Raw genomic sequence first — 14,756 nt, forward strand, 5'->3', positions numbered from 1 at the left:
TCTTAAAAGAGTCAAGTCAGCAAAGACTTCCTCACACTTACTGGTGATAATGACCCCATGACTTCTGCACTAAGCCAATACTGAATATTAACATTAGCATGATAGATTTTTACTTTGTAGAGTGAAAATATTTTCTTCCAAGGAATTCCCAGATCTCTAGGTGATGCCAACAGAAAATGGGCAGTGGTGTTTAGTGAGCCTACTTTTGACCTCCCCACATGTATAAAAGCTTGGTCTTTGTTTTCAGTTGTCACAGCAGGGGGATCCCTGCTACCACAAGGTGGCACTTCATTTCATCAAGCCAAATAGCACATTCAAAACCTGACTTTCTTTGAGTCACAAATCAACCTTCTATTTCAAAATTCTTGACTATTTGCTCCATTCTTTCTTCCTAGCAAGAGAATGGCAAAGCCATAACAAACACAAACTAGTCAGTTGTTAATGAAGTATAAACTCCTTTTTTGCACCCAGAACTAGAAAAGGCACTTTGTCTCTTGTAAGGTCTTCTTTAAGTGACTCACCAAGAGCTGCATTTACCAAAACGAGAGCTGAAACAAGCAGCCCCCAGGAACAGTGATTTATTTTCCTAAAACCTGCCTTGGAGCACACGTGGCCAGACAGCGGGTGGGCACCAGCTCGCCTCATTATCATTTCCTACCTGTCCAGTTCTTTGTAGGTTTCCAAAGTGAACATCCGGTATGAAGAGAACTGGCTGGGAATCCAGGTCAGCCATTGTTTTGAAGAAGGTGATATCACTCTTTTTTTGCAGAGGGAGCGCACTCAACTTCCCTTCAGCTGCTAGGAAGATCACAAAGCAATGTGGTTATGAGAGGAGGCACGTTAAGTGTGACTTAGCCCCAGACCAGAAAGGCCCGTCTTACTCACAGTTATTACACGAGGCTTGGGATGCCTGGCCTTTGCCTTTCTTCCTGTTCTGCTTCCTCTCTTCGTCTCGGATTTTCCTTTCCGCTCCCTGATGCAAAAAAGACAAACCACAGATATTATCCAAAGAGGAACCACTGTGAGCATCGTACCCTGTGATACCTGGATCTACAGCAACGGACACATCAGAAATGCTGAAACAGACTGGTTATTCCATTACAGATAAATCTGTCCAAATTGTTGGGAATGTGCCAGCTTCAGATCAATCACCTGTGCCTGAAACTCAGGCTGGCACATCCAGCAGCCCCCAGGGCTGGAGACAGCAAGAGGAACATATCCACATGCTGGCTTGGAGGAGATGGGATGGACGGCTCAGGCAGAGTGCAGCCTGTAGCAGGGCTGTTCCCACCACAGCTTGCACAAAGGGCATCCCAAGCCCAGCGCCTCTGTGATAGACAGAGGGGCAGAGTGCTCAGGCCAAATACTTTGCATATAGAATCATAGACTCATTAAGGTTGGAAAAGACCTCTAAGATCATTGAGTCCAACTGTCATCCAAACACCACCATGCCCACTAAACCATGTCCCTAAGCACCTCATCTACACGACTTTTAAATACTTCCAGGGATGGTGACTCAACCACCTCCCTGGGCAGCCTGTTCCAATGGTTAACCACTCTTTCAGTAAAGACATTTTTCCTCATGTCCAATCTAACATGTACTGACGTAGAACACCTGCAGGATTGCTATCACCTTAGATCATGTCTGTGCTAAGCTTTTCCCTAAACTCTCCTTCACCCACCTTGTCTGGGGGTGGCATTGCTCCACTGTGGCCAGCTTTGTAGAGGCCTTTGAGATTTGCCAGTGCAAGAAGGCTAAACTGACAGCTTGCCAAGAGTGCAAGGGCTCTTACAGAAAAATACAGGCATTTCAAACAGGGAGAAGCCCTCCAGAAACTGGAAAGCAATGTAGCACTGCCCTATTAGGCCCCAGGAACTCCTGGGAAGTTGCAGGCTTCTGTTATGTAAATACACTCTCAACAAGTTTAGAAAATAGAAGTTGTTATTGACATAAAAAGCAGCAACACCTCCTTTGAAGTTCTCCTAATTTACTTTATAAATATGAATAGTCATGTTGTAAAGGGTATTAAAGATCCATATGCTCCCAGACAGTCAGCATGCAAAATTAAAGATTTTTTCCAAATTAAAATTAGAAGTTTCTTTAAAAGAAAGGGGGAGGGGGAGGGAGGTAAGGAAAACCAAAAATATCCACTCAAGATGGCAAAATTCACACATGAGCCAATGAACCAAGCTTGAAAAGAATGCAAGGAAAGATGTACTCCTGGCTGTGAACTATCAATAGATTTCCAGAGGTTGAAGAGAGGTGGAGGAAGAAACAGCTCTTTAAAAAACATGAAGGTGTCTAACAGAAACATTGCCTCCAGAGCCAGGTCCCAATCCAGTTGTCACTGACCTCAACCACAGAAGCCAAGGGATTCAGAGTCGTGCCCTTATCAAAATTGTTTCTAGGAGTACATTTGTATCTTTAAAGGCCACCTGTTCTTTGGCAGAAAGGAGCAAAATTATGCCTCATAGCCACTGCCCTGCAGAAGGCACATCCCTGAGAGCCCTGTGCTGCATAAAGCAGCTCTGACAGGCAGCCACAGCCCTACCCGCCGCTCAGTGCTGCCACTCTGCTGCTCGCAGGTAGCGGGATGAACCTTGAAAGTCATTTTGTACATGGCAGCAAGCTCAAGTTTCCTCTCAGGAAAGCAGAAACCGAGGAGGACTCAGCCTTTTATACACAATAAAGAATATATGTTTTGCTGATTTTTCTTCAATATTCTCTGTAACTATGAATTTGGTAAAGCTTCACAGCTTTGTCTTCAGTCATTCAAGGCAAGACATCCCCAAGTCCTCTGAGGTCGGGCAATCTCTGAGCAGGGCAGCCATTCTCACCCGCCGGTGCTTATTTGTGCCTCAGCCACTTTACAAATGTGGCAACTGCAATACCCACAAAACTGCCTACCAGCCCTTCTGAGCTAGGAGCATCCCACATGGCACAGTGCAGGGGCCAGCCAAGCGTACATGATGTACATCACTGTTGTAGGTGCTGAGACAATGGACCACAATAAGATTTTTGCATACCAGAGCCCTTCTGCTGGACAGTTTCCACAGCTGAGCCGTCTGACACATATGTGTCCTTCATACACAGTGGCTAAAGCATCTTGCAATATATAAATAGGCCCGGTAGCAAGTTGCTCTGACAACCTACTTAAGGACTAAAAATGATATTCTCTTATCATAATGCAGCATCAGTGATCTGCACATGATAAAAAGACTGCAAGGGCAGAGAGAATTAGCACTGAGAAAACAAGATGTGTACTGTAACAGTTTCTTTGAAGATTGCCTACTGGAAAATAAACAGGGACAAAAGATTGGAGAATGAATAGGGAGGAAGCACACAATTACAACCTTTGCAGCCTTTATCTCCATACATTTATGTCACAAAGTACACACTGGATCTGAGCTGGTGTTGCTCTCTAGTTTATATGTAAATGAATACTACATTTAAGCAACTGCCTGAGTAAATACGAAAATATATATAATATGTACCACTTAGCTAAATGCAGTTTTATTTCTTCAGGGATACTCTTTCCACAACAGCTATGCTATGTTTCAGCTGGAGGACATTAATTTATCAGCAAATGTTTTTCTTAAAAACTGGACACCTCTACCCATGATTTATCAAAGTTAATATACAAACACATCTACTGGTCCTAAAGAGGCACCATCACTGCAGAAAAAACATTTGCAAGAACACTGTCAGGCACAGAAACATTTTTAATTCCACGTTTCGAGCTAAGATACATTTCAGTACTTAGGCAGGGGGAATTTGCTGTGCAGTTCCTCTGATCCAGATGATCGTAATAAATCAGGCACTTTTCTCACCAGCTCCTCTTTGGGGTTGTCAGATTGGGGCATAATGGTGCAATTCATATTTTTAAAATGTATAAAAATTATTATATGTTTGCTGGTTTTTTTTTTTAATGACCCTGTAATACTTTTTTAATTGATCATGACAAAGAGGTGGGCAATAATTGTCTCAGCTTCACAGCCTTTCCCAAACAGGCAGCAAACCCTGTCTTTGTCACTAGAGGGCGAGTCGCAGACTCGGTGGAGGAACTGAGCCAGGGACCCTCCATTTAGCACCGCCTCAACCGGTGCCAGGGTTTATTTTGGCACCTTTGAAAGATGAGGGTACCCAGCCCCAACAGCTACCTTCCTCTGAGCGCAACAAATCTCCCAGTGCCACCAGCAAGTGGAAATTCTCCAACCACTTATTTACTTACACGAGCACCATGACGAACAGATGTTGGTAAAGATAGAGCAACGTGAGGGGAGAAGCCGGCCTCAGTCTCTTTCCAAGTGCCAATTAGCACAAACTGTCATGTGAATTGACCTTGATCATTTTCATTCATTTTCATTCATTCAACTCATTTTCAGCCCTGCATTAAGTTAAAAAGCTCTGTGTGCAGGTATGCATGTATACATTTCTATTACACAGATACATATCCCATTATTGATACCCTTGAGCCCTCCAGTTCCCACTTTCAATATAGTTTTGATGTGGATAACACTTTAACTACCCCTGCGATCTTGTCTTCTACTTTGAGACAGTTTTGATTAAAAGACTCAACATCCATTTCCTGCTTTCTAGTCTGGATATTTGAAGTACCAATTAAGCCAATAGATGCAATGAACGTGTATTATTCAAAATCTCCACCAGTTGTGTCTACAGGTCACCCTTGATGAGTTTGTGCTCTGAATTTTCTTCCTTTTTTTAAATAATTCAGATTTTTCTAATTGCTTTTCAAAACCAGGTAGATGAAAACAACTTGTTACTTTGATATTTACTGAGCTTTTAACATCCAGCTGTAGCTTCAAATCTCTAAATATCTGACATTCAAAGTTACAATTAAAAGCATAACATTTTGACTGCAAAGACCTCAGTGCATACATTTACATTCATTACTTTCAAAATTTTTGCTCCACTAACACAACTGACTGATTAGCTCTCAAGATCCCGTTGTCAAGACAGCAACAAGGGAATGAACTGAAAAAGGGGAAGGAGCAGCAGCACAGAGACCTGGAACAGTTGAACTCTTACCCTTCCATTAAAAAGTTAATGCTATGTATTGCCTGGGGCACAGCCTTTGCCTTTCTATTCCCACCTGTAAGATGGCAAGACTAAATTGGATAAATTTCCGAGTCACTTAAATAGATGTAGGCTGAATCCTTGAACCTTGACTAGAATCCAGGCATCAGCTCCCCCCTGGAAGATCTTTCCCAGCAGGGTTAAAGTCATCGGCTGGCAGGTGTTAAACACAACTGAAACATGATCACGCTCACATCTAAGAATCATCACTAACATTTCTGAGCAACTGTTTCTACTCAGTTATATATACCGCTGACCATGACGCTGTCAGACTCATTAAGGCATGATCCATGTTTTGGTGCTGAAAAATCTTACCAATTCTCACAAAGGAGTGGGGAAACCCACTGTAAAAGAACCAAATTTTCCAAAAGGAGTGAGCAAGAAAAAAAATAATAGCTACTGAACTACAAAATAGGAATGGCTAATATATTTTTGGAGTTTACTTTTAATAAGAAAATCCTAGCACCATGAAAGTCTCATTAAAGCTTCCAAAATAACAGTTTGTAATCGAGTGAGGGGAAAAAAAAACCATCAGCTGCATCACTGGGACTCGATGTTTTCCACTGTATCATAAAAGAGAGCTTCGCAGGCCTTTCTGAAAGGTGCATTTCTCTATCAGAGACCTCTCCACAAAGTTTACACGTTACCTATCCTGGCTGTTAGAGCCAGAAGGGATAACATCATCAGACTGGCGCTTGCATGAGCCTATGGTCAGCACTGACCTTCTGAGTAGAGATCTTTAAGTTTGTGCTTTCTATGACTTTTTTGATATTCCTGTATCGTGACCTATAACATGCTGTCTTTAAACAGTCCAACTATTGCTCACAAGCTGAGGAATTGGGGCCAAAAAGGCTGCAAAGCAGTAAAATAATTACATTATAATCTTAGATTTATGATAAGGCTGGTCCAAAGTCTACCATGAAACTCAACTCTTCAGGGAAAGAAAAAAACATTTAATTAGGTCAAAAACACAGCAATAATAAACTGTCTAACCAAGGTTCCTTCTCTATACATGGTAATTGTGCTTTCCACTTACCTTGTCACAAAAAACCTTGATCTGGCAGTAGGCTCGGTGGATGGGTTTATTGCTGCGGTTGTTGTAGCTGTATGTATCGATCTGAATCATCAAAGGAAGCCCTTTTACTCCTTTTTGTGAGGAGAAGTCTGTGCTCAAGCAATTCACTGTGATGAAAATCTGCGGGCCAGAGAGATTACTTTTAAAATGTGGTGCAAACAACTATTAAACTTCTGGAAACACATGACAACAAATGGGAAAATAAAAGCAGATACCCCCCCCAAAAAAAGATTTTAATTCAGCTACAATCTACACTGGCAATTCACACATTTATTCTCCACTTCTGTTCTAAGTCCAGCAAAGATGCTCCCATGCTGGGAAAAAAGACAAACTTTTAAGGCATGTATCGATGCTTCAGTTTGGATCAGGAGCTCACATTTGAAGTGAATCATTTGATTGTCCCAAGTTACCATGCTTTGGTTCACACCAGAGAGCTCAGAGTGCATGAGCTGGATTCTTTTTAGAAGAGTCAGACCAGAACATGTGTCCTAGGAGCAGACCTCACATGCTCCAGCTGCTAGTTGCTCAGTCTGTGGGAACTAACTAAAGATAATCTGAGATAAAACCTCCTAAAATGTGTCTCACGTGGATGTCAGGTCTTTAGCCCTGACTTGCTTCACTCTACAAACCTGCTCTGTATGTTTGCGTTATTTGTTAAAATAGACATAGCAAGATCATCTTGCATCGTTCCTTTCCAGCTGTTTTTTTGTCTGGCTTGTTCTTCTGACAGCTCACAATTTAAATTCAGTGTGGCCAAAGATAAGTCCTACCCTTTTTTTATTTTACAAGTTCTCTTCACACACTTAGCAGCAGTACCCCTTCCTCCATCCCATCAACAGATACTCTTGATCTTCACTTTAAGGGTCCTTCACTGTCTGTCTTCAATTTCAAAAAATGCATTTCATCCTGTCTTTCAAACTGGGAAGGAGTTCCTCAAATATTTATAAAACTACACCCTACCTCTTCTCAAAAGTCCCCTTTGCCATATAGCATCCACGCAACTTGATGCTGCCCTTAGTTCCTGGCAAGCCCTGCCTGCCTTTGCTTCAGAAACCCATCTCATGCTTTCCTTCTATGCCCACTTACATCTGTTGATAGCCACTAGTCACCTCCTGCCCTCTAACCTCCATCGGTACTACAGAACAAGGTGTGCCTCATCTGCCATGTGTTTGTACAGCACCTGGCAGATGGGTCTCCCACCACCAAGTCTGCCAAGGACTATTTTGATGTAAAGCAAGCTGTAATCATGAACTGAAATATCACTGGTATCTTTCAGTCAGGATAGTGTGCATGGAACTTGAGAGATGAAACTGGATTAAAAATCCAATTGTTCTTCCTAGTGATGAGTTTGTGCATTACATAGTAATTTCGGTCAACTATTTATTGACCTGATGCTACTTTTCACTTTTCCTCAGTTTATAAAACAACAAAAACTGAAACTGTGAACTAAGGAAAAGGACAGAGAAAACCACCAGTACATACTTCCTGAACCAGGAGGCTGTGAAACCTGCTCCAGCAGAATGAGCACACTCAGGAAGGAAGCGATCTGCGGGGTCAAACAGACCTGACGCACACCTCACCAGGCAGAGGAGAGGCCAACAGGCCCCTGGGGTCTGGGAGGATTAAGGAAGGGAGAGCATGAAGGAATCCCTCCACGATCCACAAGCAAGGAAAAAAAACAGAGTGACCAGAATACTAACATCCCTAAGGGGAAGGCAGCTGAGAATAGAGAAGGGCTCCGGTACAGGTGGTGGGGGGATACTTTACCCTAATGGCAGAAGTTAACATTACAGTCAGGTTTTTTATGATGGAGCCAGAGCAGCTTGTTTGCCTGACTGAGCTAATGGCACCTCTGCATTGCTGCTTCTGATTGTATCACAGAGCTGCATTTACAAATGAAATAGTTGAACTTTAACTGCGGGGAGAGGATGGAGGCGGGGAAGGGCCCTAGGTGAAACTCTGATTTTGAAGCTGATAGTGTTATTTCTGTTTCAAATTACAACTTGGTCTCCTCCAGCTCCAAAGGTAAGTGTGGATATGGGTGCATATGCCTTTGAAATATGATGGCCTGAATTTTCATTTGCCTTCAGACTCCTACAGTGTCAGGACAATGCTTTAAAGTGTGTGCGAACACAGAGCAGCAGAATGAGGTCTGGCGTAAAACAGAATCTGGCCTCGATATATTTTAGCCCATACTTCTGCACAGGGATTTTCCAAACTGTACGTTAAAACGTGAGAGGGGACACGCAGGCTTTGCATCTACCCAGCAGTTTGTGCATCTACCACCTTTGCTGCACACTCAGCTAAGAAGTAAAAAAAGACCTCGTCCAACCTTAATCAACTACATACACTGTGTGTCATCTCTTCCACTGCCTCCAGAAACACAGAGCAGAGTAGGAGCGGCTGGGGAAGACAGACTTTATTGTTTCAAGAGTCCCCATACAGCAATAACAGATTATTCAGCATGAATAATAGATTGATGCTGTAAGATTCAATATCCTTGTCCTGACACTGCAATACATCAGGATCTCTCTGAGGAGCAATGACTGTATGTTCACACGCATGAAGTGTACTATACTTTGTCATTTGCACCTCGCAGATACAGATGGATTCAAATTAACACAGATCATTTATTTTTGGGAAAATTTTCTGTCTCCACACAATCTTCTATTAGCTTTCCTGTAAAGCACAACACTGACTTTGGATTTGGAAAACATGTGGGGTGTGCAGAGGGAAGGGGAAGAGGGTGTAAGTTGCGTTACTTGAGTTGATTTTATGCAGGTTTTTTCTTTGCATGACTGGAGATTTGCACCAGTTTTAACACTATGGTGCAGCAAGCTCCTGTGGTGAACAGAACCTGGGGAACTGTCTGGACAGCTCTGACCAGAAACCTTCGCCTCCCCGAGGCAGTGGCCGAGGAATGCCGCCTGCTCTGAGCAGCAATGATTTCACCCACCTGTCCAAGCACAGCCTGCTTTGCCCTTTACAACCCTCACCTTTCTCTCCTTTGCAGCTCCTGTCCATAATGCAGGTACTCCCACTCTCAACGAGTCAAGGAGCAAAACAACCCCACGGGCAGCCATGGAAAGATGAAGTCCCACTCCACCTCTCTTGGAAGACACCCAGGTTTAAGATCGTCCTTACTCTGGTCTCTCGCATAGTAGAGTTACATGGTTAGAAAATGTAGACTTAAGTAGAAATGACAGTAGCAGCAGTAGAAATCACTGCTTTTTTTTCCCCAGGGCCCTGTCTACACTTGACTTAGAACTATTTTAATGGATGTGACTATTTCTGTACCTGAATTCATTTACAAACTTTTTTTTTCCTGTGCAAACTGGATTTTAGCAGTGTTTTGCTATCAGGAACAAGTTTGGGTTGTCGTTATAGTGATGTCTTTTTTTTTAATGTCAGCATATCTTAGATTAGAGCAATTAATGATAGAGTTCCACCCACCTAGTCTCCAGCTCAGGCATGCCATTGGCAATGAAAAACTAATTTGGAGAAACATTTGGTGCCTGAGAAAGTTTCAAAAGTGGCCTAAGATAACGACAACTCTTCTCTTTGTTATAGAGCATGTCTAGAAAAAGCACTCTCTCTTTTGGGGAAGGCGCTCCTCCACAGTGTAGCTGTTATTATGTGAATTACTGACTGTTTGTTAAACGCTGCAGCATAATTAGTGATGTACAAGACACAAACACAGTAACCTGCCTTAAGAGAAAGCAAAGCTCAGAAATGCATTTCCCCTTTTATCATTTAATCCAGCCAACATGACTCCTGTTGCGGTCTCTCAGCTTATACACTTTAAAGATCTAAAGTTATGAAAACTCTAATATAAAGCCTTTTATTACTATTTACATTTCTGGATCCCATCGTCTCAGAAAGAGCCAAGAGCAGAAGGGAGGGAAGAGTGTGTTACAGCACAAAATCATAAACTTAAAGCGATTTTTCTACTGAATACTGGCAATACATAGAATCTATGCCGGGGTGACGGGTCTTCAAAAAATCCTGTTTTAAAGGGGTTCATCCCTCCGGACTGTAACAACAAAGAGTTAAACGCCTTGTCTTAAATGACTAACATCAATCCCATCATTCCTCGTATACACAGAAAGTGTGGTTTTATAGTTTCTCCTGCCAGCCGTTACCTTATAAATCCCATACAAAAGTAAGACCTTTGTTTTATTTCAATACAAATGTCTCCAGCAAATGTTTACCCTACTCTTTTGAAGCTTCCTCAACCCACACCACACCCTAGCAACTACACAAAAATGCCATTTGCCTTGAATCCCAGATGCATACTTACTGAACCATTTGTATACCCTGAAATTTCAACATTATTTGCTACCGCAGGTTAACTCTTCTTTAATAGATACATGTGTATGTGCATGCGTGACATATATATATATTAAAAAACATATATGCAAGCATACACACACAGACGTTGTTTATTAAACCAGTTGCCAAGTCTAATCCTACACAATTTCTGGTACTAATTCCCCCAAATAAAGTATCTTCCTCCAACCTTTAAATTTTGAGAATAGAGAAAATATTAATTTCCTCCCTAAGGAAACAAAATTTGATCTAAGTTTGGAAGGAAATTAATAATTAAGAACAAAATAATTCTTATACTAGCCAAAGCTTGTCCTAAGTATTGCTAGCAATGTTAAAGAAATATGGATTGTCACAATACAAATCACTGATAAGACTGTGCTGCTCTATCAGCTTGATTTTACAGTTGTGCCCACTGGAATCATAGCTCACTTCAGGCCACAATGTCTAAGAACCTAATCCTGCAAATCACTCAGTCATTGAAAACACAGCTTATTACTGTATGGGCTATGCCAAAACTCATTAAATAACTGGAAAGGTTCCCAGAGGCTTCAGCATGCTTTGGATTAAAGATCTACATTTCAGTTAAATATAGCAGGACAATGATTGCACGCAAGTATACACAACTGCACAGCACACAACTACTGTACACACCAAAAAGCATGTGCCAACACCTGCCTGAATAACATATCCGCCAACATGTCTGTTTACGGCATGTCCAAGTTGCAGCACTTTGCAGAAATCAGTAATTTCTTGGTATCACTGAAAAGTTTTTTTTTATCTGCTTTAAGATGATATTTTTCTTTAGCAACTGTTCACTGAAGTCACACTTTTGAATTTAAGGTTAAAAAGTACTTTCCATAAAAATATACAATTAATGTATTGTTTCAGAGGTAACATCATCCTAACCATTTTAAATTAGTAAAGTATAATCAGAGAGAAGGCATATCTCAAAGAGTTGGTATGATTTATGACAAAGATACTCTCCTTTGACCAGGAGAGTTCTGGTTCTTAATTATCTTTCTTGCAAACTAACTTCTGTCAGCAATAAGACTGCAAGCAGGCAGATGTATGTCTATCAAAAATGAAGCTGAGCTCTCTGTTCAAAAGCCTCCACTAGAACTTTGTCAACCAGCCAGATGCTGCAGCAAAATCTGCTGTAGGGCAACAGCAAGGCAACTACCTACCTTCTAGCATATCATAAAAAGACTTTTAAAAGATGATTAAAAAGTCAGCCAGTTCTTGTTAATTGTTGTTTGTTTCCTCACCTTTTTTTAAAGAACTCCTTTAAAAACACCAAACATAGCATTCAGGTTCAACCAAAGGGAGCCAACAAATCACCTTGCCCATAAATGTTGCATATTTATATATAGAAGTAAATACAGGAGTGAAACGAAGATGGACTATACAAAAAGTGTTCATCACTTCCTACCTCTGCTTCCTTACTGCACAGTATTTTTGTCTCAAGGAAGCATAAGGAAGAGTTTGACATGGCTGTAAGACCCTTCCCCTCATTTCCCTGTATCCTGCTCTGAACCACAAGCCCCACGGTGACCTCTAGACAACAGCCCCAGCAGAAAAGGATGTTGTTCTAGAAAAAGGTAAGGATGTGCCGGGCCCAACTCTGCTCTGCCAGAAGGCAAGGGAACTGCTGTTGTTGACCAGATACAGCAGAGGAAATGCTAGCAGAGTGGTGTTTCTGACATTGGTGCTTTTCCCTTAGTCCACAGAAAGCAATGGCGAGATTATTCCACAGCTCAACATGTGCTGTACAAGATTCCCTCTTCCATTGACTTGTTCTGCCAAGCAGCAGTCGGAAGATGAGGGACCGAGCACGAGGAGCTGGAGCCAACACCCCAGTTCCCTTCACATTACTGAGGTGATAGAAAGGCCTCTGCTTGTACTCTCTGAATGCCTGTTTCTTCCACATAAGATCCAACTGAGATGCTGCCTTACAAACCCTTAGCAGACTCACTGTTAACAGGCAGATTCTGGCTGTCACACCCGCGCTGTTATACCCTCATCCTGAAGGGCTTCCAGGAGGAGGGTACTGCTCTGCTTGCGTGTGGGAGGAGAAATCTGGCTTTAAATCAGCTGTCCTCCAGGTGGAGTAGGCAAGTGAGAAATCTGATGCTCCAGATAAGTCTTCCTAGATGCGGGTTCAGTCTCCCAAGAGAGACAGGGATATTTGGTTAGGTGATTTCTGCTGCTTCTGTTTGATTTTTCAAGATCGTTCCCCTGTGTACTTCCAACAACCGGTCTGTTTTCTTTATTTCTTCCCGGGCTAGTAGAGCACTTCATCACATCACACCTCAGAGGCCCTGGAAAGAACTGCTCTGTACCGCTTTTGTCTGACTCAGAAGAGAAAGGTCTTTGTGCCTGTGAGGTTAGTTTTAATCTTGAAATTGTGGTGAAAAGGGAAAACAACACTGAGCAGAAACAATGGAGCCAGTTTAAGATCATCATTCAAAAAGCTTAAGAAAGGAGAGTCTGTAATTAGGCCTTGAAATTCTTCATCTCTCTTGGATGAGGTAATTGCTGGAGAAAAAGAAGCCTTCAGTGACGTGCCTCGGAGTCCACAGTTTTCAAACACAGCAGGGGCATCCTATGGGAATCCCCAGACCCAGTGCAACTGGTTATTGTATTAGACTCTCCAACAAGAGCAAGCATGTGGGTACATGTACATGTGTGCGGGGAGGGAAACACTTTAGTGCATGGTGATAAGCTTTCAGGTACAATCTGATTTATGCTTGATAGCCCAATACCAAATTGTGCCATGAATCCTCTTACTTTTATCAATACATTTGCAGTTCAGGCTCCTAAAAGATCAGAGATTTGGTAACTACCCCCAAAATAAATACACATAAGCTAATTTGCATTTTAATGACTACTTCCTGCAGAAATACAAGTGGCTTTCTTAAATTTCACTCCTGACACTTTTTTAATCCAGCAACAATAAGAGAGTCATTATTTTAAAATCTTACTATGTTATATTTCCAGTGACCATTGCGAGAGTTGTGTTCTTAATGTTCCGGCACCCAAGGCAGGAGCAATGTGACTGGTGTGAGATTAGAACAAAATGGTAGAGGATAACACCTGACACTAGTGGATGTGACTTTCTTGCTCCTAGATCAACATGGTGTCTTGCTAAGTCTGGCTTGCAGCTGCAAATGCAAGTGTGTTAAAGAACTGCCAGCCTTAGCAATGGGGATGGTAGTTGCCAGTGGGAGGAACAGAGAAGACTGCCATGCTCTAGCCCTGGTAGTGCTTCTGTAAAGGTCCTTGGGAAAGTCCGTCACGTTGGAGATCCCAAACCTGTATTTGCTGTATTTGCTTGAATAATGATCACATGCACACAACGGTCATCTATTGTGACTGCAGAGGACAACATACCACTGTATTTTGAAATGGAATCACATAATAGGGGAATATCTGGGGCGGTGAGAATGTAATCATTACATGAGTAAATATAGCACCATTAGCAACTGGGCCAAGTACAACTCTGTTTACCAAGGCCAGCTTTTGAAAGAGCTAGGTGGTTTTCAGAACTACTGTCTTTTCGTTAGTGCTCTGTTCTTTTAAAATGTGCATCAGAGATGAAAATCCCTGTTACTACAAACCTCAGCACCTTCAGTCAGCAAGTCAGGACAGTGAGCGTTAATGCTACCACTCCGTGCTCAATGCAATCTCCCACAGGACTCACTCGCTCGCTCGATGCAATCTCTAACGCTCTGTTAGAAATGCAGTGGGGAATCATGCATGAAGATGTCTCTGTATCTGAAAGATCCTTAGCATTACTTGAACATTGGGCATTTTGTATTCAACATGAAAACAGTATCAGGAGTTTGCTAAGCTCAACAGTGTTTGCTGTTTATTATTTCTACATCCCCGAGAGTCCCGCATTACCCCCACTCATTTTACACAGCCTATTTCCCTTGTTGTTTGCTTCCTGGGGCCCAACTTCTTCTTATAATTACCGGCAGCTTTTAATTTCTCCTACACTAGTCCATGCAGCTGAAATACACTGCCACCCTTTGGATAACCTTGTCTGTAAGAAACTTGTTAAGGTGCTCTGCCGTCCTGGTTTATAGGTCCACTGTAGCAGTCTCATCCCTAAATGCAAAACCCCATGTTTGAGGGAAGGGAAGGGAAGTGAAGGGAAGGGAAGGGAAGGGAAGGGAAGGGAAGGGAAGTTCGGAGAATGGAAGGGAAGGGAAGGGAAGGGAGGGGAGGGGAAGGGAGGGGAGGGGGGGGGGG

At 42.3% G+C, this 14,756-nt stretch overlaps 1 protein-coding gene across 1 annotated transcript in view; it reads right to left on the minus strand.

Moving 5' to 3' along the window:
- The window catches only part of GRHL2 (grainyhead like transcription factor 2), a 59,539-nt gene that overhangs the window by 20,964 nt on the left and 23,819 nt on the right, over positions 1-14,756 (minus strand). Inside the window, exons 9-11 of the mRNA XM_009277171.1 lie at positions 6,135-6,293; positions 886-973; positions 659-798 (exon numbers count right to left, since the gene is read on the minus strand). Coding sequence (XP_009275446.1) covers positions 659-798; positions 886-973; positions 6,135-6,293 — 387 coding nt within the window. The remainder of the gene's footprint in view (positions 1-658; positions 799-885; positions 974-6,134; positions 6,294-14,756) is intronic.

This window comes from Aptenodytes forsteri, unplaced genomic scaffold (genome assembly GCF_000699145.1).
Source record: "Aptenodytes forsteri isolate BGI_AS27 unplaced genomic scaffold, ASM69914v1 Scaffold145, whole genome shotgun sequence".
Classification (NCBI taxonomy): Eukaryota; Metazoa; Chordata; class Aves; order Sphenisciformes; family Spheniscidae; genus Aptenodytes; species Aptenodytes forsteri.